We start from the raw sequence: 21,972 nt of genomic DNA, 5'->3' as shown, positions 1-21,972 counted from the left end.
CTACGTCGATACGGCCGTGCTGTAAGGCTAGTAAACAGTGGATATGAGACGAGATGCCGCTCGCTACAAGGCTGGCCGGTGATGGCCGCAAACATGTCATCTCGATTTTCCAACGCCCCCACAAATTCCTTCAAAGCTCGACCCTACGACTCCCTCGAGGCGGAAAGCGCGAAAAGCAAAGAACAACAAATGCCAGCATCGCGACGGCGGCGTTGCATATGAAAACCATGCGTGTTTGCCCAGCTTCTGCGAGTATGGAGTAGATCAGCCCGAAGACTGCGACGGTCGATAGCCGCGCGATGTTTTCTACGAGTGTGATGCCGCTTAGCGCATCGACGCGGTCGCTGCTGGGAAGCATTTGTAGGATCGTGCCTTTGGAAGCTGCGCCGGTACCTGCGGCAAATGGCAGGACGAGCGCGACGATGTACATTTGCCAGCCTCGGGTGACGAACATGGCTGCGCCGGTGAGGAGCGCGTCGGCGAAGACGCTGAAGCGGGCGTAGAAGAGGTCGAATTCGAATGTTTCTTGTTCGTTGCTTGGTGGAGGGTTAGGCGGTTCCTCGTTTTCGAGTGGGTCGGATGTCTCGATCTCGTTTGCCGAGATGGGATGGTCTTGAATTAGAGGCTCTTCTTCTCGCGGTCTGTCTTGCTTCGTGGTGTCGTGTGGTTGGAGCCACTTGCGTCCTCGGGCGATAATCCGTGGGAATACGAGTGAGAGGAATGCGCCCCGGAGCGACGAGTACATGAAGATGAGATATCCGTTGTCTTTGGTACCGAATTGGAACTCAGAGGTGGCGAACTGTTGAAGCAAAACAGCAATATATCCAGTGGCTAAAATTCCGAGAAAGACACCAATACCAAGTGTCAACGCTCCGAATTGCGTGACGGTACGACCATCTGGAAGAATCCACTTCTGTGGCGTGAAAATGCGCAGTGGACCAAAGAAGCGCATGATACCAACCTGGCGTTGAGTTGTCGAATCATCCTTCGCCTCAGGAACACTTGTAGCCGGCAACGTCAAAGCGATGTAAACACAGCACGACAGGAACAGCGCCAAAGTCATATGAAACGGCGCAAGTATCCCAAAGACATCGCCCACAACGCCTCCGATCAAAAACCCGGTGGCCGCTCCAATATACATGCACCCCTGAAGTCTTCCCAGCGCTCCCGTCCTCGCCTCATGCCCAACGACGTCCGCCACAAAAGAGTTCAAACACAAAACATACCCATTCGGCCCGCCAATAATCGTAATAACCTGCGACGCCTGCACAATCGCAATGCCCACGGAGCCCCCATGCGTGACTCCAATAGTTTGAATCAGCAGGCGCACCGCCGGCCAAAAGACCTGGATGATCAGCGCCCGCTTGACTCCCAGTCTCTTGATCGTCCAGCCCGCAACGAGCAGATTCGCGAGACCGAAGATGGTCGTTGAAGCGGCTAGTAGCGCAAATGCACGTGATGCCCCGGCCTCGATTTCGCGCTTGGCGCAGCGGTCGATGGCGTGCGGGTCGGAGGTGTGCGTCTCGTAGTATGCGTCGCAGGTCATTACTCGGAAGACATAGAGGAGCGGGACTTGTGTGATGCCGAAAGTTAGGGATATTAGGAATGCCGACAGAAGCAGCAGATATATTATCGGTTTGCTTGTTTTTCCTTCTCTTTCTTTTCGGTCTGCGCGGGGCAGCAGCGGTGTGGTTTCCTCTGCTGCCACATTATTTTCGTCTTGCTGCGCCATGCTCTATGTCTTGTTGTGAAGACAAGAGATTGAAAAGCTTGATTAAAGATCAGAGTGCATCTGCTCACCGATGGGATGGTGACTAAGATGCAAACTCCGCTTATCGGCGGAGTGGGGCTGAAGCCGGGTTAGGAAGGTAGCTCTTTGACATCTCCATGTTCACGACAAAACTGCAGGATTTTACTGTAGGTCAATAAACTTTTCACTGAGAGCAAAAGACCCTCTTGTATCGTGTTGTGAAAGAAGCGCCCCTTGTGCTGAGTGGTGTCCTTCTCACATGACATGACATCAAGGTCGAAGCCAACTGGATGACGCCATCAGCCATTCGACAGAGACAATCGGTACAAAACTTCAGAAGGGTCTGTCCATTGGAGTGTCTACATATATTCCCACAAAGACCGATACTTCAAGTGGTGCGTTCAGGAGTCTATGCATCATCAGCTCTACAAGGCAGCAACATACAGGGCCTTTGAATATTTCGCGTGAAACTAGGGTTTATATCATATCAAACAGGATCGCAATAGACAGTCATAGAGAATTCATTATCATATCATATCTAGCATTCATTACCATACATAATCTAAACCTCAACCCCAGTCTCTATCCAAATCCCAACCCATGATATCATCGCGTGAAACATCTCCAGAACTCCGCATCAATGCGCCCAGATTATATTCTATACCCAAAACATCCCCACCAAAAACACTACTCCGGACTTCGAATCTCTAATAAAGTGATCTCCGCTTCAGTTTGTTTCTGCAAAACAATTAGTCCTCAAGCCTGTCATAATGAGAAAGATGGAAACTTACGCAGCAGCCCCCCAACTCCGTCGCTTGACCGACCTGGTAGTCAGATCATCTTTACTCTCCGCAGCGGTCTGCGGACGCGGTTCTTCTTTTGCTTCTTGCGCAGGGTAGTACCTCGGCGGGGTACTGACGCGGACATTCGCTGTTCGGAAGCCATTTGGCACTGGGACGGATGGGACGTCGACGAATGGGTCGGCCATGGTCTTTAGACCGGTTGGCGCTGCGGTCTGTGGTCGAACGGATGCGTTGAAGTTCCTGGATGCAAGTGCGGGTCGTTGTTTCGGCGCTTCTATCGCATCTTGTTCCTTAGTTTGCTCCGCCTCTGGGTCCGCATTCTCTTTTTCATCCTTCTTAACCATTCTCTTCATGAAGTCCTTCAATCCGAGGCTGCGTCTTCGGGCGCCGCGGAGTTCGGGAGGTGGTGCAGCGTTGGACATTAAATGCCAGCGGTTGGGCGTGCTTTCGCTTCTGAGGTGTCTCTTTGGCGTTGTTTGAATGCTGCCATTGCGGGTGGCGTCGTTGAAGATGGGGATGGATGGGAGCGCTTCAACTGCTGGGACTTCAGATGAGGTCTTTGGTAGCGGAGGGCTTGCTTCCTGGATGAGTGTTACGCCGCTTGATCGCGCGGAATTGTGCTCTGCTGATGCGACGCGGATACGCGGGCGTTGAATCGCGGCGCGCTCGTGGTCGCGCATTAAGTGCTCTTTAGTGGCTTGTAGCTCAGCCAGATTTTGCTTCAGGCGCTCGATCTCGTCCTGGTCCTGAGTGTGGAAGCTGACGGCAGCATCGACTTCGGCTTGGAGATCCTTGACGTAGTCGTTCTTTCCCGCGATGATTGCCTTGAGATCCTTGATCTCGTCCGCTTTGGCTGCAAGTGTATCACGACTCTGTGAAATAGCGTTAGCACGGTCCATGGCGACACATGAGTGTGAGCCACATACCTCTTTGAGTTCACCTTCCATTCTTTGGAAGTGCACATGATGCACCACGCTTGGACGAGCAGTGCCCAAGTCTTCGCTGACAGCTTTCTCTGTCTGTATTTGCTCTCGAAGCACAGTCGCTTCTTGCTCGGCGTTGAACATTCGGCTGTTCGCATCGCGAAGTCTTTGCTCTAATGCCTGTAGCTCTGCATACAGTCGAAGATTGTCTTGCTGTGTCGAATCGAACATAGCTTCCAGCTCATCTTTATCTTCTTCGATGGTTGGTAGTCGTCCAGTAGGCGATGAGCTACGACGCTGCTGTTCTTCGTACTTAACATTCAGCTCTTGCAGCTTCTCTCGCGTTTGTTCGTGAAGCTTTCGCTCCTCTTTCAGCGATGCCTGCACATTCTTCACAACGTCCCATGCTCTTGCAAGTTCGGCTTGCTGGTTGACGACTTCATCCGCTGCTTTCCTCGTCACAGCCAGTTGCTCGCGTAAGCTGACAATAGTCGCGTCTTTCTTTTCATCGACGCTGGGTGACTCGAAAACTGTTTTATTGTTGTCGGTCTTGACTCGGAGCAGGCGAACTTTCAGTGCGTGGTCGCCCTCATCATTCTGGTCTTCACCAAACTTTGGGTCAGCTTGACGTTCCAAGAAGGCTAGACGCTCCTTGAGCAGCTTTAGTTGCGAGTCCTTCAGTTCCACCGTAGCCTTCTGTTCTTGATGGATCTCCTCGAGCTTTGCGTCGTGTTCCTTGATGTGCTTCTCCTTTTGCTCGTTGCCTTTTCGCAATGCAAAAAGCTCGATGTCCTTTCGGTAAACAATGGCTTGATGATCTCTGGCCATGGTCTGTTTGATATTCTTCATTTCATCACGCAGACTACAATACTCACCAAAGGTTCCGTTCAGTGTCTCGCGTGCCGTTTTAAGCTCTTCTCGGGTCCTCCGTAACAGGAGCTCTTTGGCCTTGTTCGCTGTTTTTAGCTCAATTAGAGCGGTCTGAAGTCGCACGATTCCCTCATTTGCTCCTGTGGCGACTGGTTTAACGTTTGGGATTTCTGATGCCGAATTTGGAAGTGTCGGGGAGCTAGTGTCCTGGGAAGGCACTGTGGCAGGCTTCGATTCGCCCGAAAGGGGCGACGCAGCGCAGCTGAGCTGCACGAGAGTTTCAGCAGCCGACGATGCGCGAAGTCTATGGTCTGACTCGTTGGCGCTTCTAGCGTCCAGGGCGTGCTGGAACATGTCAAATGATACCATGACTAGCGTAGCGACGCCCAACTCTTGAACACCAATGTCCCAATGCGCGAAGCCAACGACAAAGACCAAAAGCAAGAACTCGAAGGTAAATATCCAATATTGAGCTTTCCGAGAGTGCGGAAACTTTCCAAGCAGAAGAAGGAAGACTGTTTGCAGCTTTGATCCAGCTACTACAAGTAGAATTCGGATATGATGGATATCGAGCTCCGCGTATCGCACGCAAATCTTGTATTTTCCGAAGGCGTCAACGATGGAGTAATAAGCGTGGAGCGCTGTTCTCGAGAAACTGTGTTCTGCAATCGAATTCGGTATATCAACTGGTCAGGTGTCAGCGACCATTACACAAAAGTTCCCGACGTCGTTTATGTTGGCGACGCGTCGATCTCAATGCATGAGGCAATTGCTTCAAAACCTCGAAAGGCTACTCCGGCGGATGTTGCGTCTGTATAACCAGGTTGGTGCTGCGACTTACCAGTATTGCACACTGGAGAAAACAAGCTGAATAGTATCTCCGAATCGTTCCTCGAGGTGTTGCTGCTTACGCCTGGCAGAGAATGATGTGCAGATGTGAATCTGAGGCGGGGAAGGGTTGTTATTGTGGTCGACGGATCGACTAAGAGACAAATAACGGGTAGTAGGATGGTCAGGCCTACAACCAGGAACCAAGGGTATCGCTGCGTGCGATCTCGAAACCTGGAAAACGTCGTGGTCATAACGGGGTGGCCCAAGCGTTTGAGATTGTCTGCGAGGTGAGGCCGTGGATCACTGAATCAGCAGATGTTCGAGTTCTGGTTGCGCCGAGGTTGTTCACGTCTTAAGACGTGCTGAAGGCTGGACAAGTGGGGACTCCGAAGAGGAATCGTGAGACTCGTTGTCATTAATGTGAATACAAGATCGCTAACGCCATGCTATATGTGCGAGGTGCAAGATCCAAAAGCAACACTATGCACACCGATGACGCAAAGAGCCAGGAAGACTAACAGCGCGAGCAGAGGAGATGAGAGATTAAGTGCCCGTACAACTTGCCCAGAAAGAAGGTGACCTAACGCCGTGCTCCATGCATCCGAAAGGATATTGTCGCAGAAGTAAAGGAGGGTCTCACAGGGATGCCGACGTGGGCGAACCGCATGCTGGCCCTCTCACACCTGGAAATACTTAAAGCCTTCGACAAGGCCGTCACTGATCTTCGACGGGATCGCCCACACGGGCAGATAATGTTGGACCTCGTCAAATGCAGGGATGTCGCCCGCATTTGCGTCCGACCATAGACAAATTATTCTTCCAGAAGGCTTCGAATTCTCCCTAGGCCATGTCACGCTAACGTTCCAGGGATGGCTCCACTCTCGGTGCCATAGGCGTATTTCCCGGGATCCCGTTTCGCCGACGGCTTTAAAGCGGGGATCTGAAACGGCGCCGGCAACCGTCACATTCGTGACCCCAGAGTGGTGTGAGTCGACCACAATGCGACAGGCTCGCGTGTTCTGACCTGCGACACTGATGGTGGCTTCGTTCGTCTTGTTGCTTGTGGTGATTGAAAAGTCAAGCCACCCATCTGTGTCAGTTTTGTTACTGAAGCGACTGGCCCGGGTCACTACCTGGGCAGGCAATCCTGGCCAAGTGCACGTCATAAGTTCCTTGCGGTTTGCAGCTTCTGGAGTTGTGCAGTTGATCTGCTCGCCCTGTGCGCTGGGCAGATCTGCAACAATGCGCTGGACGTATCCATCGACACCTGTCAAGGATACTCTGTTATTCCCCGTGGCGAGGTCCACCTGCTGGACGAAGTACACTTTCAAGCGATGTTCCCTGTACTTGAGTCAGCAAATGTACTGCGACAAATGAGCTGAGGTCTCGACGTGGCAGCATGACGTGCACCAGGTAGGACTTGTGCCCAACATCCCCACTAGCGAGAATTTCGACGGAGGGTTCTTACCTGCTGAAAGGGAATGCGACGAGATTGTATATGACAGTTGCGACGCAGACGAGGAAGACAAAGGTTGGTACGTGCCAGGTGAACCGATGTATGAAGGGTCCTATTGGTGCTAGCAGAAGCGTCGTTAGCAGCGCGAACGCCAAATAGACGAATAGGCTCGAGTTGCCATCCGCAGGTGTCTGGTGCAGCGCGGATGTCAGAAGTAGGGCGATCTGCCCAACAAGGATGACCACGATCGGCGCCACGAGCAAAAGCTGGAGAAGCCAGAGCCAGCCAGGCAATTTGCCGCTCCAATCTTGTTCGCCGGGATAGGGTTGCTTCAGGTCGAGTTGAACGGGCTCTTCGTCTCGGTTGCCATTTTCATCGTCGATAGAGTCTCGCCGGCCGCTGTGTCGTGCAAAGCTCCGTCGGTCGCCCCGAAGAAGTGAGGTTGTTTCCGTTGCGTCATCGTCCGCGATTGGTGGTTCTTCAGAACGCGCGGCGGTTGTCGTGCCTGTCAGCGGGCGGCTAACGGGCTCGTCTCCCTGGGCAGAGTAGCGGGCGAACGCTGTTTTGGTTGGTGCGAAGAACAGCTCTAGATATGACAAGACAAGTGCGAGGAAAATGCCCGCAAAGTAAAACAGCGCGAAGTAGCCACCAGCAACCTGGTAGTTGTTGGATAGCACGGTGACGAAAGCTAGAAGGGCAAAAGACCCAGCAAATAACCAGATGAGAGCGTACATGCGCTGAAGCGCAGAGGGCCGCATGGCGCTGGCGCCACGGGAGAAGAACCATGCAACGGAGAACCATGCAGAAAGCATCATACTAAAACAATCGTCAGCACTAGTGATAAAAGGGGAGTGAACGACGTACCTCCACACAGCATAAGGGCTGCTGTACAAGATCAGTGGATTCAACCGGACCATAAGGTATGCCAGTCCAACGACCACAGCGGTGGCGATGGAAAAGACGATTGGGAAGCGGAAGAATCCCCTCCAGCCATACAGATGAACAGGATGGTCATCGTCAGATGAGTACATGTATGCTTTTCGTGCAAACAAATAGTTCTTGTCAGCTTTCGACAATCCGAAGGTGAGGCCAATGAGAAATAGAGGTGCAACGACCAGAAGAGTCACGCACAATGCGAACATGGTATGTAGCTGGAAAACGACGAACACCTTGCCGAATAGGTCAAACCAAACTGCATCGGTGCCATGTCCAGTTTTCACTTTGCCGGTATATGGTTCGTGCTCGTCCTCGCTACCGCTGAACTGCTCGCTAGTGTCGGATGCGAGACCTGAAGTCGTGGCGATAGCTGCAGACAACATGTGCCAAACCGAATTGAGCGAAGTCTCGCGTGTCGAATCCTCGACAGTGTGATAACGTGCTCTTGGCTCCATGAAAGCAATGTCTAGGCCGCGTAGTCCTAGCTCCTCGTAGAAGACTTTGTAGTCGGTCTCGCTTCGGATCAAACGCTTCTTGAACCCATCACCGCTTACAACAGATGCAAATGGGTGACTCGAAGCCTTGTAGTAGCGAGTGACTTCAGTATCAGTGCTCCTGAACATGGTGGCCCTTCCGCCTGCTCCAGCACCCTCGAGATTGACGAAAGTATGGGCGATCTGCGAGATTGGGTGGCGCATGAAAGCTTTAGCACCGTTCAGGAAGTCCTCTTCGCCATTGTTCAAAAGCAAGATCACTGTGCGCTTCGGCCAATTCTTCGATTCGGTAAAGTAGGACAAGAGCTGCAACACGGTGACCACGCCAACGCCATCATCAGTCGCTCCATAGCCACTGCTGACGGAATCGTAGTGAGCATTAACAAGCACACCGCCATTATCCAATCGTCGCTCTCCTGGTGGGGAGCTCTGTGGTGAGTGGTATGGCTCATCGTCTTCAGATCCGCGGATGGCCACAATAATGTTGGTGCCCTCAAAGTAGACGGTCGTGCTGCCAGATGAGAATGTAGCGTTGGACTCGTTGTCATCTATTAGTTCAACCTGATCACCTCCAAGCTTTTTCGATGCGATAATGCTTTTGACGCGCGTGAGAAGATAGTCTCGGACGTCATCATTTGCGTGACTGTTGTATGGATGAAATCGCCTAGTGATCTTCTCCAAGTCGCTCCAGGCCTGCGTCAAATTCACCCCATCTGGTGTCTTGGATGGGTAATCGGGTACCCGCAGATGAACCGTTAGCAGGGCAGCAAAGAGAGCGATGTACACTGCACATGTGAAGAAAATGACTGGGCCTGGGGTGAAAGAAAGAGGATTTAGGCGAGCCATGATTGAGTTGCTCTCGTGGAGCCACGTAGGTAAAGCTCAATAAGCTCCCTAGAAGTGACGCGCAAGGACTGGTGATGGAGCGAACGGTGGTTGGAGGTCGGTGACGACGCGGGGTGTGTCGTGCATGTGCAGGTGCGGTCATAGCTCCTTGCAGGTCCGCGTCCAGCCGAGGCAGGCGCGAAGAGCCCACAACAACAACACCACACGACTATTGGGTGTCGCCCTCTTGGTGAAGTGTGATATGTCTGCAAATGATGCGCGACTATGGCTGATGAATTGAACTTATGAACTCCCAGATGGCAGAGACGGACTCCACTCATACTTCGACATATGAGGACGAAGCGACAAACACGCAGCATGGCGTACCACAGCCACCTCCACTCCCTGTGCTTACAAACGCCCCAAAAGCATTCCCGGGCTGCTGTCTTGCCCTCAGTGCGCCTCTGATCGAATACATTCACTCGCTTCTTCCGCCGGCCCCTGCGCTTACCCTCTCAATCGGCAGCGGCTTTGGCCTACTCGAAGCCCATGTCCTCGCAGTATCACAACCACCGCGTCTACTTGGTGTAGAGGTGGAGAAGAGTCCGAATCAATACCTTCCAGCGGCGAACCACCGTCTAGTTCATGGGACGCGCTTTTTGGAGCCGCTTGCTGCAGAAGCCGCGACATGGCTGTTCGTGTATCCACGACGCGTTGGCTTGGTCAACGAGTACCTTCATGAATATGGTCAAGGCATAGTAGAGACAATCATTTGGATTGGCCCACAAGCCGATTGGGCTGACTACATTCAGTGCTTCGCACGTTGGGATGTCCAGATACACAATGCAGATGAGGTGGGTGGAAGAGCATGGGACACAATCGCAGTAGTAAAGAAACTTTAGCAGGGCTGTGCTCCGGAAGACGGCCTAGCATAGCGAAAACCATATTTAGACTTATGTGAGTCCTGAAATATGGCATAGATGAGATCAACACCGCTCGTAGTCGCCCAGAGTCCGGTTGGCGTGAAGGGCCATGATGCGGGACACCCGAAAACACGCTGTTTGTTTCTTTTTTTAATACTCCTTCTCTTAGTCTCACAATTTTGAGTGGTCCACTTGCCTCAGTGTGTCTTTTCATCTCACAACGTTGCGTCATTCACCGCGGAAGTGCGAAACACGGCGTTCCCCTAGGTGCAAACAATAGCATTGCGGAGTTGCGAGAAGCTTAAGACAGGTTTTCTTCCATGAGCATCAACTCGTCTAACAGAAAGCGAACAATGAGTTCGTTCTCCGCTTTTTTCTCATTGTCTCATTCAACGAGACCTGTCTGGAGCACGGTTATCACAGACTACTTAGAATCAATTCGCACACCGTTCACTCTCACCTCACCGAGACCCGCAAGCAATTTCGCACGCTACAACAACCAAAATTCTACCAACTGCTCAGAACAACGCAACTCAATAGATTAAAACACTCCTCCCGAATTGCTACCATGGCAAATTCCACGGCAGAGATTTCCGTCAGTCCTGCTACAGGGTTGGCACTGTACGGGCTTTTCGAGCTTTTCCTGCGGCAACCAAATGCTGCAGTTGCAGTCTATGCATTCGTTGCTATTACGCAAATCGCGCCCACAGCATTTGCCGGCCTACGATGCCGCAGCTGCAATGGTCGGAAACTACTTCCCAGGAGCCCCATGCAGATGATCCTAGTCAGGCTTCAAAGTCCTCTGGAGACGACAACGGCGCGCAACACAATCCCCGAAATCCCAGCTCACCTGAACGCAGTCAGGCTTCTCAGTCCTTTGCAGACTACACCACCCTGAAGTACGATCAATATCGAAAGCTGGTCGCTCTGTCAAAGGCCAACGCGTGGCTAATCGGCCCGCTTACCTGGATTCCTTTGATCCTTTTCTTCATTCATGGCAACTACATACAAGCACATGCACTTCGTCAACGCTACTTCAAACTCATCTTGGGCTTCGCATACGCAGCTGTGGTCGCCTACCTTGCAGCCTCGGACAGGCCTTGGGAGCCTCTCTACATGCTCATAATCTATTGGCGCTTCGAGTTCACCGGGAAATATGCGCAAGCTTTAATAACTGGCTGGTCTTGGATAGAATGGTACACCAATCACATGCAAGAAACGAGTCATAACCAGTGCAATCATCGCAATACTCATACAGACGCCGCTTCTCGTCGTGGTCATCAGCACTGCTCTTGGGGACTTCATGTGCCACTGCATCCGAGACCCCACTTACATGCGCGCTCGTATCGCGAATGCAACCTTCAACGCCATCCGACTTCCCCACTCGCTCTGTCTCATGATACTCCAGATTTGGCTGCATGTCAATGGACTCGCCGAGCATTTCATCAATCGTTGGAGCCTGGTGGAAAATATTCTCATCTGGATCAACACGGCAATCGGCTTTGGGGGCATATTCTATGCCCCGGACGCTTTCGTCTCTCTTGTTATTCAGTCTCTCATCTTTGTCGGCAGTCTACGCTATTTGTACAAGGAACGCGTCGCGCGCTACATGACCATGCTCCGAAACGCGACTTCTCGCTCCATCGCCTCGGCCGTGCATGCGATCGCCGCATTCATCGACAGCGTGAAGGGATGGCTTATCTTCTATGCCTTCATTGTTTATAGTATCAAGGTGCCTGTAGCATTAAACTTGATACCACGAAACCACTACTCCGTCACACATCTATGGAACTCAATCCTGACCTTCCGTTGGCCCCAAGTCAATGACCTGATCACAAATGAGGAACCCTGCGAAACCAGTGGTCTCAGGTCAAACTCGCAGTTTCGATATCACTCGCCAGCTTTCTCGACATGCGCCACGATGCCAAAGCTTGCTTCGACTATGTCTACAGTTATATGAGCTGGGTGTCCCCCTCCCCTCGCGAGTCCTGGGAAGCCATCTGTTCTTATACCCTCTATCCTGTTGCCAGTGTCTTTGGGTGGGTATGGGCTATGATCAAGACATCGTCTACGCAGTACATTACTGAAGCCTCCGCGTACTACGGCGGATTCGCCAGTCCTGGCGAAAGCTTGAAATTCGCTGCAAACCAAAGCATAAATGCCTCCTCCAATGCGCTCTCCGAAGACTTGCGGAGCGCCCCGTCTCAAAGCAATTTCGCATTTTTCTCCGCACTCTCTACTTACTCCAAAAAATTGTTGAACTGCCTCGCTACGATAATCGGGTATGCCTCTCAGATTTTCGAGATTGTGTTCCATGCAAACTCTTGCCCCAGGAACACTACCAGCGAATTGTTCTGGAGCAAAACTTTTGTGATCATGAGTACAGCCATCGTTACATGTGCCTGTGTTGCACAGTACAAGCTTTATGCTCATCCCACTGGTCAACGGTTTATCATAGTCTACTATCTCACGGTGGGCCTTGGATATCTGTACACGCTTGAATGCACCCAGGACGTCAAGGCTGCCGTGTGCACAGTACTTATCGTGTCTCCGCTGCCCTGTTTCATGTTCAGCCCCGACCTAATCATGGATTCCGTGCGCCGTGGACTCCATGGCATTATAGGATTTTCCTATGCCATATATGCCACGGTGGATGCAGCCTGCACGAAGGTCATGGATGCTGTTGTGGGTGGGAATGGCGATAATGATTGGACTGGTGACCCCCAGCTCCCTGCTGTCTGGTTTCCTACCAATCTTGACACCTGGGCTACCGATTCCGATGATTCGAGTGACGAAGAGGACCTTCTTGCGCCATCAAGTGTACCATCATCAGTCCTAGCGCCGGCCACTGTTGCTGTCGAAGAGCAGAAGCCGGTCGACCGCACTCCAGTGGCACAAAACTCTTCAGCGCAGAAGAGCAAGACTACCGCTGTGCGAGTTAACAAAGTAAGATATGTACGTAAACACAAAGATCAAAGGAAACAAAAGAGTCTGGAGCGAGCAAGCGCTGCTACCAACGCCCTAGTCAAGGCGTCTCGCGAATTCGGCCCAAGGGCCTGTTTTCAACGAATCTGTCGAATCTTCCTCATCAATTCCTGATGAGACTACCAAAAACACCACTACTTCTTCGCCGGATGCAGTGGAGGCTGAGATTCTGGAACAGCCTTCTAGCCAGCTTGAAGTACCTACTCGAGAGCATCCTGCTACCAACGGTTTGATCGCGAAGTCTTCGGGGTCCGCCTTAGGACCTGTCGCTGACGAAACAATCGATCCTTCTTTAGCACTTCCTGTCAGGACTGCCGAGTTCATCACTGATTCTTTGCCTACTGAGGTTGAAACCGTGCTTCTAGCACAGCCTTCCGATCAATCTGACATAGAGGGTATCGAAGACGCCCCTCCTGAGTCGACCACCCAAGTCAAGCCCGTAGTCAACACCAACATAGACAGCAACATGAACGACGCTCCTGAAGCCGCTGCAATCAAGATGAACAGTACCCCAGCTCTAGCCCCAGCATCGCAAACTCCTGGCAACGACTTCAATCTAGGTGCTGAGAGCTTCGCTGCTGCGGGCACATTGAATACCAACACGGATGACCCTCCAGAGTCAGACATCTCCTCTCTCGACTCTGACGACCTCCAGGACACAGCAGAAGGCGAGAGAATGTTGGCAGCTGCGTATGCGGCAAGAGATGCAGCTGCAGCAACAGCATCACCTCTCAGCCTTTCCGTGGAGATCCTCGAGGACTCGGACTCGGATCTGAGCGATCCACCGGACAAATATCAGTGATGAAGATGAGCCAGCTGCATCTGAGCCGAATCCAAAATGGAGACTAGGTGAGAGGACGCCCTCATTGGGGCGGCGGTGCACACAATCCCCCAAACGAAGATGACGAGTGGGATGGAACGGCCGCCAAGCAGGATCCAGTTCCGTCAAACAGGGTGTTCAAGCCGCTGAAGAAGAACTGCGTAACCCCGACTTCAGCCACGTCTGGAGACGCTCCCACTGCCCCTGCAGCGCCCGCTCCAAGAGTATTCAAACAATCATCACCATAGAGGCATCACTTGCAAAAAAAGCCCAGCTTTCAGGTGTAGAAAAAAACAATTTTCAATTCAATGACGCATTTGAAAAAGTATTTACCAAGAATTAATCTGTGGCTGAGACATACATCAGTTCCAACCAACCAAGACCACTTCCTTCTCCAACTTAGAACCATAACTCATCCATTCATAAAGTGTGTCTACAAGTTGGCAGCAACAAAGCTCGCAAGGCTGCTCTGGCCCAAGTTGGAGTAGACACCAGGCGCACCCGCAGACGCGCAACCCTCACCCCAAGAAACCACACCAACCTGCACGCGCGAAGAGGTGTTGATGATGGGGCCGCCAGAGTCACCCTGGCACGAGTCCTTTCCACCCTGGGACAGGCCAGCGCAGAACATGGCCGTCGTGATGCGTCCGCTGCCGTAGTTGGAGTTGCAAGTGGAGCGGCTGATGACGGGCACGTCGACCTTGAGGAGGTTGACGGGCAGGGACTGGCCGCCGGAGCTGGTGGTGCCCCAGCCGGCGACGGTGAGGCCGGTGCCAGCGGCAGGGTCGGAGCCAGAAGAGGCGAGCTTGGCGTAGCTGATGGTGGAGCTGGTGGGGATGGAGGTGGCGAGCTTCATGATGGCAACGTCGTTGTTGTAGGTGCCGGCGGCGTACGAGGGGTTGACTTTGATGGAGGACACCTTGACGACGGTTCCGCCGGAGGTACGGCTCTGGGAAGGGGTGTTAGTGGGAAGTTGGATGAGATGGTGAAATATGGCATGTCTTACGAGAGAGCCAGCGCGGATCTGAAGGCTGGAAGCAGTCTGTCCGACAGCGCAGTGAGCGGCGGTCAGGACGGTGTTGGCGTTCAGCAGCGAACCACCGCAGAAGTGGCTTCCGCCCTGCTGGATGGAGACGATGAAGGGGAAGTCGCCAGCGCTGGCGGTGGTTCCGCCAACGATGGGGTCCTCGGGGAACTCGCCCTCAGGGAACTCAGGGTCCTGGGGGATAGCCGCAGCGCTGATGAGAGCGGGAGCCGCGAGGGCAATGAGGACGTCTGTGAAGTGCATCTTGAATGAGGCTGAGGGTAGGTCTGAAGCTGGCTGGCTGGAAGGTGTCTGTAGCCGTAGAAGTGTGTAGTGAAGGACTGGTTTGCAAAGAGAGGGTTGCAGGTTCACCGTGGATATTTGTACTTCAGTTGCGTCGCTACAGTGGTGTATGGCTTCATCTGATGTCCATCAACCTTCCTGTCCTGTCGTCGTAGATGCTCGAAGGTCATTAGGCCAGGGGACGATCAGGTCCTTCCAGATAGGGTCTAATCACGTCTGGGCAGAGAAGTGATTGGAGCTGCTAAAGTTACAAGTACCTTCTTTGGCTTAGTGGGGACATGTAGGTCCATGTTGTGCCTTGCCTCCGATGAAGTGGTACTTATCTGCCGTCGCTTAAGCGCGCTCTAGGGTAGCCTGTGACAGTGCCAAAGAGGAAGTTGGCGAAGTGGATCGTCTAGTTCCCGTGTAGTCCTTAATGCCACGGCCGATATTAGGAGACTTTTCGGCGCTATGCTAAGCGTAGTGCAGAACTGTTTCGTTGCCGACCTCTTTCACGCAGCCACGAGTAATTCCCGCGCCGCGTCTTCTGCCTTGTGAGGCCTGGTGGCGAGGTCTCGCGAGTGTAATCAGACGTGTTAGATCTGCTTTCGGGCGCCGTGCAGTGTAGAAGGCCTGTGTAGATCTATGTAGGCGCGGCCATTCCCGGACATATCTGCAAAGTTTCGCGGGCAAAGCAGCCGAAGACGGCCACGCCGTATAGTAGACTGCATAATCATGCTAGAACACTGTCGATCAAGAGCGATAACATGGTTGACGTCCATGAGCAAACCGTGGTACAAATCATGAAACAGGCAGACCTGCCATACTCGGAGTAGGCGATCGGACGTGGGGTCAATGATCTTCACGCTGCCTTCTTGGCAAGAGAATACCAAGCTTTTCTTATATTGCAGTAACAGGAGACAAGATACGCCTCGGCGCGTGGTTGGTGTAGGAGACGTGACGTGATGCGACTTAGCGAGCGGGTCAGCGCCCAGAAAGGCAGTTGCACGTAGACATTGGTGCTTGGCATCAGCGTAGCGTAGTCAATCAAGCCCCGGGGCCATGGTGGCGATCATGCCCAGTGGAGGCGGGATCTTCAAAACACCACAGGCGGGCTGGCTTGGACACTTCAAGTGCAGCCGCTCGCATTGGACAGCTACTGGAATGAGGCAGGAATAGGGAGGAGGCAAGTCCTGTGGTCTATCACGTGCTGGCGTTTCATTCGAACGAGATGGTCGGAGTTGTCCGGATGCCTCCTCAGACGGTCCTTTTGCTTCTTTGCAGGTGCCACTTTGCATCGCATCGCGCGATCAGGCGTGCAGGAGACGGAAACACCGTCCGCAAATTCACCCGTCGACATGAGCCAATCAAATTTCGGCAGCCGTTGAACCTCTCTTGGTGTTGCGTACATGAGCGGATAAATCCAGGGGCATATGCCGATTTACCGCCTCAACACCTAGCGAATGTTGCGGTTGGCTGTGTTGCACAGGGAAAAGCAGTTGCACAGGGAAAAGCAGTTGCACAACACGCGTTCTGCATAACGAAGGCATAACTAGGTATCCTGGTATTTCCAGGCCGCCTCAGTGAAACGTCTTCGGCATGTACCCGTGATAAGTTCCTTGATGGGCCGCATCGTGCGACTGAGGCTGCGAATATGGCATGGTAATTGCCGTCTGTTCATATAGCTGCTGACATATTGCCTATTTCTCAAATATCTTGCATCACCCATCTTGAGACAAAACGTCATGGTCGCCTCGGAACTCTCGTTGCGAAGTGAATGAGGTCAAGTTCGGTGACTCCTTCTTCCCAGCAGGAGTGCACTATGGGATCATTGTCAACATGCAATCCGTGACGTCGCTGTGTACTCAAGCTCCAGGACTCCCTTCCAATTACTGTCTCCTATAGGAGCTTTGCAGCCAATGTACGCATGGCCACCTATGTCCTGACCCCAAAGTTGGTGCCTAGCGTCTGCCACCACCTACCTATAAGACCAGCCCACTCAAACCCAACCATATACACAATCCCCTCAATGCATTTCCCCCGTTCCATCATATCTACTCTCCTCGCTTCCATCCCCCTCGCCACAATGCACACTCTCCCCACCCCCTTCACAATCGAAATCAACGGCCTCCCCATCGCACCGCCCACCGCAGGCGCAGACTCACCGCCCCAAGCTACTCTCGGCACCGCAGACAATGCAGCGAAGTTCAGTTTGAAAGACGGCGTGCTGGAGTGCGAGGGATGGATGCTGGGACGCAATAAGACAGAGGATAGGAGTTTGTTGCCGAAAAAGGTGGCGTGGTTTAGGGTTGGGGAGACGGAGAGGGAGCAGGTGCATCCTGTGGCTGTGGAGAAGAGTGGAGATGGAGAGGAGTATAAACCGATGTTTCATGGTACGTGTATGGGAAGGTGATGAAGGGGATGTTGTGTTGCATGCTGATATATGTAGGCGCGCATTTGCAGGAACAAGATGGCAGCGTGTTTGCGAATCTCATGGAAGGCGAGCACTCAGATCCATGTGTCATGAAGCATGATGCTAACGGCGAAAGTAGAAACGGCAACAGTGCAGGTGAAGATGCAATCGTAGAAGCATTTAGACGTGTTCGCGAAATAAAGCAGATTGCGGACATGATTTCCACGTGAAGACATGATGACTCGCTTAGGGGCCAGAGCCGGAAAGCGCATCCATGTGCCCCATGCCGAGGCTTATCAGCCTTACGCGACGAGGGCGACGGCTCCGCATCTTCATCGCATCATGCATGCCGTCTTCTCGTCCCATCTATGCTTGTTGATGTCGTAGGGTGAATCTTTCCCGTCGCGCGACTCGAATACTATAATTGCCTACCGCCACTTTGTTGCATGAGGCACCTACAAGCAGGAGCGCGTAATCTACGCTCGTGATGTCAGACTCCGTGGGTACGTCGGTGGTGGGGAAGAACTACAACGATGAAGGACATTGACTGATACAATGCCGATGCAGATCGAGTCTTCAGCCATGCGCTCAACACGGTCAACAAAATCCGCACCGGCTCGCAGAAGCCGCCGTCGGCGACGCGATTACGCCTCTATGGCCTCTACAAGCAGGCAATGGGTACGCGCTACCCGCCCCAACACCCCCCAGAAGCAGCGGCTGATGCATGGCAGAGGGCGATGTGGACGGCATCATGGAGCGCCCCAGCGGCTCCAGCGAGCAAGACGTGCGCGCAAGGGAGAAGTGGTAAGTCTGCGCACGCGACATGGCCCATCCCAGCAGGGAAATTGACATGTGAAGGGATGCTTGGAAACAGCAAAATGGGCTGTCGCGCACAGAGGCCAAGCGCAGATACATAACAACACTCATCGACACGATGCACAAGTTTGCTTCGCCGTCGCCGGATAGTCGCGAACTTGTTGCTGAACTCGAGTTTGTTTGGGACCAGGTCAAGTCCAACGTTCCTTCCTCGTCGTCGTCTTCACCTATGCAGACGCTCAGCCAGATGGGGATGCACATGCCGCCAAGCCACTCTTATATGGGGGAGAGTAGGCGGGATCACAGGAGACCGCAAGAGGAGGACGAAGATGGCCCGTTGCAGATCAAAAGCCCCATGTCACAGAGCGAGGAAGAGCTGGAAGAAGAAGAAGCCGAAATCGACGGCGAGGAATTCGTCGACGCCCCGGACTCCCAGTACAACCCGAACGACGATGCGGAAGTGGAAGTAGACGTCGGCGTCCAAACAGACCCCAAACTCACACAGCTCAACCCCATGCCCATCGACACCCCCACGCCCGCCGCACGCATGCGCTCCATACTCCCACAGTCCATACCGATGCCCAACTTCACCTCCACCCCCGCTCCAGCAAAGCCCGGCCCCCTCCCCGAGTCCGCCGCCGACAAAAAATGGCGCGCCCGCGTCGAGCTCGCACTGCAGAAAATGACCGCCGAGGTCGCCGCCCTGCGCGAGCAACTCGAAGCGCGGCGCCTGTTCTCACATTCACCGCACTACCGCCTGATACGGGGGATATGGCGGTGGGTGTGGGCCGCGCTGAAGCATGTTGCCGTCGATGTGTTCATACTGGGCATTGTACTGCTGTACATGCGCAGGAAGAAGGATACGCGATTGGAGGGGGCGATCAGGGTGCTTTTGGGGGATGCAGTGGCGCAGGTACAGAAGGTTGGGGGGAGACAGTTGGGGAAGGTTAAGTTGCCGGGGTTGGGGAAGAAGGCGGGGACGTAGAAGGGTGGTGGTGGGAGTTGTGATGAAGACTTATTATGACCTCAAGACAGAAACGGCAAGAGCAAGGGAAGGGTACGCCCTGGACTAGTGCTGTACCCTCACGCTATTTGGGCTTCCACTCGACTTCCTAGGTACCTGCAGTTCGCTCCACCGTCACCATCACCATCTCGCCGCACTACGGGCGGAAGCTCTTCTCTTCAGTCTGAGCCGTTCATTGCTCGGCCCTGCTCAGATCTGGTGCACACCGAGACCTAAAGTGGATGCGTCAACAAAGACTGTTGTCGCACCACAATGGTTAGGACCCATACTTCACAATGTTTGGACATTCACACCTCGCAACTAAAAGCGATACGTCATTCACGGCTTGTAGCCTGAGACTGTTTCACTCCACCGTCGGTATGGCCGCACCATAGGCGGAAGCCTAGGTTCGCAGCCTATGTGCAATCACTGCTCCGTCCCTCCCTGGAATACAAAATCCATACACTTTTCGACTTTGCCATACTCACCACACACACCACAACCAAAGCCGACTCGCCGAACAACCTCTCAACCACATCCAATTTCAAACACCAGAGTCAGTCTAACAAACACAGCTCACCCGACATAAGAGCATGCCAATCCAAGACGCTATTCCGCTAGGCGGCACTGGTGAAGTGTTGGCAGCCAAGACGGAATCCGCTATCAAGGCCACGCGTGATACTGCAGCTAAGATTGCCACTAGCGCAGCTGGCATCGCCAAGGTGGTTCGTGAGATTCCTATCACTATCACTACCTACGAGCTTGAGAAGGATTCGATCAAGGACGTGAAGGGTGACGGCGGTATTTCCTCCGTTCTGCCTCCGAACAAGGCGACTTCGGTCCGCGGATATCAGTCTCACTCGCGCATGCTTGGACCGCTTTTGGCAGCTTTCGTCCTCATGGCATATGTGTCTCTCACGTCACTCATCGATTTCCGCGTCTCCGGCAGTCAATATGGGATTCTCGTCGCCCTCTTCCTGATCATGGGAGAGTCCATTCTGCCCAAGACTCTTGCTAATGTCAGCCCGACTCGTCCCGCGGATGATGTGGCTTATTTCAGCATGGGTTGGCTTTCCTGGACTTTTTCGGCCATTGTCACCGCCGTCTCAGGCAACGCCGAGCTTCTCCCCAAGCCTGAGGTGAGTTGCAAAGTCCTCAACCTGAACTCTGCTCAGGGTCGCGCCAACGACTCCTTCCTGCTATCCCGCATCCTTCATGACCTTGAATTAAAGCATGCACCGAAGACAGGCGGCCTGGCCATTGAGGTTCTCGATGCTTTAGATCTGGACCAGACTCTCAAGACCACCGACATAGGCACTCAGGTTGTCATGTGTGCCCAGGTTTCACTCATGTTATGCGCTATGTTCTGGCACAACAATTGGCAGGTCCTCTTTCTCAGCATTATTGGCGGCCTCTTTATTGACGCCATCGCCAAGATGCCAGCCTGGCTGGCGCAGACCTTTTCTGCTCGCCGCGACAACGGGAAGAACGCGACGTACGCACTGATGCGCGGCAACGGCCACAACCACGTCTTCATCATTCGCAACACGCACGCGAACACCTACAACCTGGAGGACCTTGCAGGCGCGGCGATCACACGGTACGATTACACCTCTTCCCTCGAGCTTTTCGTCCTAGGCAGCGCACTAGTCGGTTTCTTCTGGCTGGCCGCTGCATCTATGACTCTCTCCACTCCAGCCACCATGTACCTCCTCGCCATCATGGGCGTCGGCACCATCGGCAACATCCGAACCGTCGCCCTGCCTCGTCCTTCCGCAGCCCACGGCATCCCGCTGAAGACTGTAGACGTCATCACCGGCACCAAGGTCTTGGGCGCTATCCAGGCACTGGAGCAGAAGTACGAGGGCTGCGGCGAGCCGCTGCTCAAGGAGTTCTTCCCGGGCGGTGTGAAGGATCAGGACCAGGCGTGGTTCGATGATCTCAAGAAGAGCCGCAAGTGCAAGGTTGAAGTTGTGGAGGAGGCGGACGAGTTGAGCGAGACCATGTTGTAGAGCCCTGTTCATGGGTACACGACTTGGTGGAATAGCGTTTGATAGAGATGTGACTGGCAGCTTGTGTGATGGCTGTTGGTATGAATAATGCAGATTTACTCACGGACACGGACACTATAATGTGTATTAATAACATAATGAAGAAACACCTTCACATTCTGCATCCATTTCATGAGACTTGCGACAGTGCATACCTTCCCCCCACTAGAACCACATCCTTCCCCGGTATCTCAGTGTATGCAATTGATAATACGCAAGTTCCAGCATGAGTACAGTTGTGATGAATCCGTATCCATCCCTCGAGCTCCAACACATTTCACCACACAGACCCGCTCCACCCTCTACACCCATACTCCCCCGCCGTCCCGCAATATTCACCACCGCCCGTCCGCAAGATTCGCATCATCCACCGCGCCCAGCCGCAGAATACCACGTCCTGGAACCCGCTGTGCAACATGATACATCAGCGTGCCACACGTTTGACGAAAGTAATTCGTCGTCAGACCACCACTAGAGATAGGGTTTGGTCTGAGCGTTGCAGACGTGTGTGAGGTATGAATTGTACTATGAAGAGCGGATGTAAACATTGAGCCAATGATTTTTCGGCTGTCGGTGTACCGGTAGAGGGGTGTACCAGGCCCGGGGGCACTTGTTGGGCTAGATGCCACATGTCAGTGGGTGAATTGTTGCGATGATGTGCGGAGAGTAGAGATAGTAGGGCTTCATCTGTCTTCGCGGTATGTTCCGGAGGGAGATGGAGGGATGATACACGCCCTGTTCGCATGGGCTGGTGCTAGGTGGTCTTG

At 53.3% G+C, this 21,972-nt stretch overlaps 9 protein-coding genes across 9 annotated transcripts; 5 read left to right on the top strand and 4 right to left on the bottom strand.

Annotated features, from left to right (window-relative positions):
* Positions 1-130: 130 nt before the first annotated feature.
* SNOG_05561 (hypothetical protein) lies at positions 131-1,546 on the bottom strand (the record flags this gene model as incomplete). Its single annotated transcript, XM_001795914.1, has 1 exon — positions 131-1,546. The coding sequence occupies one exon, from the start codon at positions 1,544-1,546 to the stop codon at positions 131-133; it is 1,416 nt and encodes a 471-aa protein (XP_001795966.1).
* A 911-nt stretch (positions 1,547-2,457) lies between these two features.
* Positions 2,458-5,428, bottom strand: SNOG_05560 (hypothetical protein; the record flags this gene model as incomplete). The annotated part of the gene is made up of 4 exons (XM_001795913.1): positions 2,458-2,488; positions 2,542-3,425; positions 3,480-5,032; positions 5,188-5,428. 4 exons carry the CDS (start codon positions 5,426-5,428, stop codon positions 2,458-2,460), a joined length of 2,709 nt encoding a protein of 902 aa, XP_001795965.1.
* A 426-nt stretch (positions 5,429-5,854) lies between these two features.
* SNOG_05559 (hypothetical protein) lies at positions 5,855-8,909 on the bottom strand (the record flags this gene model as incomplete). The annotated part of the gene is made up of 3 exons (XM_001795912.1): positions 5,855-6,518; positions 6,646-7,449; positions 7,498-8,909. The coding sequence occupies 3 exons, from the start codon at positions 8,907-8,909 to the stop codon at positions 5,855-5,857; spliced, it is 2,880 nt and encodes a 959-aa protein (XP_001795964.1).
* Positions 8,910-9,205: 296 nt separating this feature from the next.
* Positions 9,206-9,872, top strand: SNOG_05558 (hypothetical protein; the record flags this gene model as incomplete). Its single annotated transcript, XM_001795911.1, has 2 exons — positions 9,206-9,742; positions 9,840-9,872. 2 exons carry the CDS (start codon positions 9,206-9,208, stop codon positions 9,870-9,872), a joined length of 570 nt encoding a protein of 189 aa, XP_001795963.1.
* Positions 9,873-10,537: 665 nt separating this feature from the next.
* SNOG_05557 (hypothetical protein) lies at positions 10,538-13,598 on the top strand (the record flags this gene model as incomplete). Its single annotated transcript, XM_001795910.1, has 4 exons — positions 10,538-10,969; positions 11,070-11,535; positions 11,694-12,770; positions 12,952-13,598. 4 exons carry the CDS (start codon positions 10,538-10,540, stop codon positions 13,596-13,598), a joined length of 2,622 nt encoding a protein of 873 aa, XP_001795962.1.
* A 302-nt stretch (positions 13,599-13,900) lies between these two features.
* On the bottom strand, positions 13,901-14,952 carry SNOG_05556 (hypothetical protein). Its single transcript, XM_001795909.1, has 2 exons — positions 14,623-14,952; positions 13,901-14,565 (listed from the first exon to the last, which is right to left on the bottom strand). The coding sequence occupies exons 1-2, from the start codon at positions 14,902-14,904 to the stop codon at positions 14,050-14,052; spliced, it is 798 nt and encodes a 265-aa protein (XP_001795961.1). The 5' UTR covers positions 14,905-14,952; the 3' UTR covers positions 13,901-14,049.
* Positions 14,953-17,008: 2,056 nt separating this feature from the next.
* On the top strand, positions 17,009-17,722 carry SNOG_05555 (hypothetical protein; the record flags this gene model as incomplete). The annotated part of the gene is made up of 3 exons (XM_001795908.1): positions 17,009-17,315; positions 17,372-17,521; positions 17,586-17,722. The coding sequence occupies 3 exons, from the start codon at positions 17,009-17,011 to the stop codon at positions 17,720-17,722; spliced, it is 594 nt and encodes a 197-aa protein (XP_001795960.1).
* A 100-nt stretch (positions 17,723-17,822) lies between these two features.
* SNOG_05554 (hypothetical protein) lies at positions 17,823-19,136 on the top strand (the record flags this gene model as incomplete). The annotated part of the gene is made up of 4 exons (XM_001795907.1): positions 17,823-17,838; positions 17,903-18,013; positions 18,067-18,139; positions 18,194-19,136. 4 exons carry the CDS (start codon positions 17,823-17,825, stop codon positions 19,134-19,136), a joined length of 1,143 nt encoding a protein of 380 aa, XP_001795959.1.
* Positions 19,137-19,747: 611 nt separating this feature from the next.
* On the top strand, positions 19,748-21,166 carry SNOG_05553 (hypothetical protein; the record flags this gene model as incomplete). The annotated part of the gene is made up of 1 exon (XM_001795906.1): positions 19,748-21,166. One exon carries the CDS (start codon positions 19,748-19,750, stop codon positions 21,164-21,166), a length of 1,419 nt encoding a protein of 472 aa, XP_001795958.1.
* Between the last annotated feature and the right edge of the window lie 806 nt (positions 21,167-21,972).

The sequence above is a fragment of the Parastagonospora nodorum genome (assembly GCF_000146915.1).
Source record: "Parastagonospora nodorum SN15 chromosome Unknown scaffold_8, whole genome shotgun sequence".
Taxonomy (NCBI): Eukaryota; Fungi; Ascomycota; class Dothideomycetes; order Pleosporales; family Phaeosphaeriaceae; genus Parastagonospora; species Parastagonospora nodorum.
This window is presented reverse-complemented; position numbering and strand designations above follow the sequence as displayed.

What these genes read in the sequence shown, in the direction of transcription:
- SNOG_05556 (XM_001795909.1), bottom strand. Translation starts at nt 14,904, where the DNA reads ATGCACTTCACAGACGTCCTCATTGCCCTCGCGGCTCCCGCTCTCATC. An exon ending in AGATCCGCGCTGGCTCTCTC is followed by an intron (nt 14,566 to 14,622) that starts GTAAGACATGCC and finishes ACCCCTTCCCAG; the next exon opens with AGCCGTACCTCCGGCGGAAC.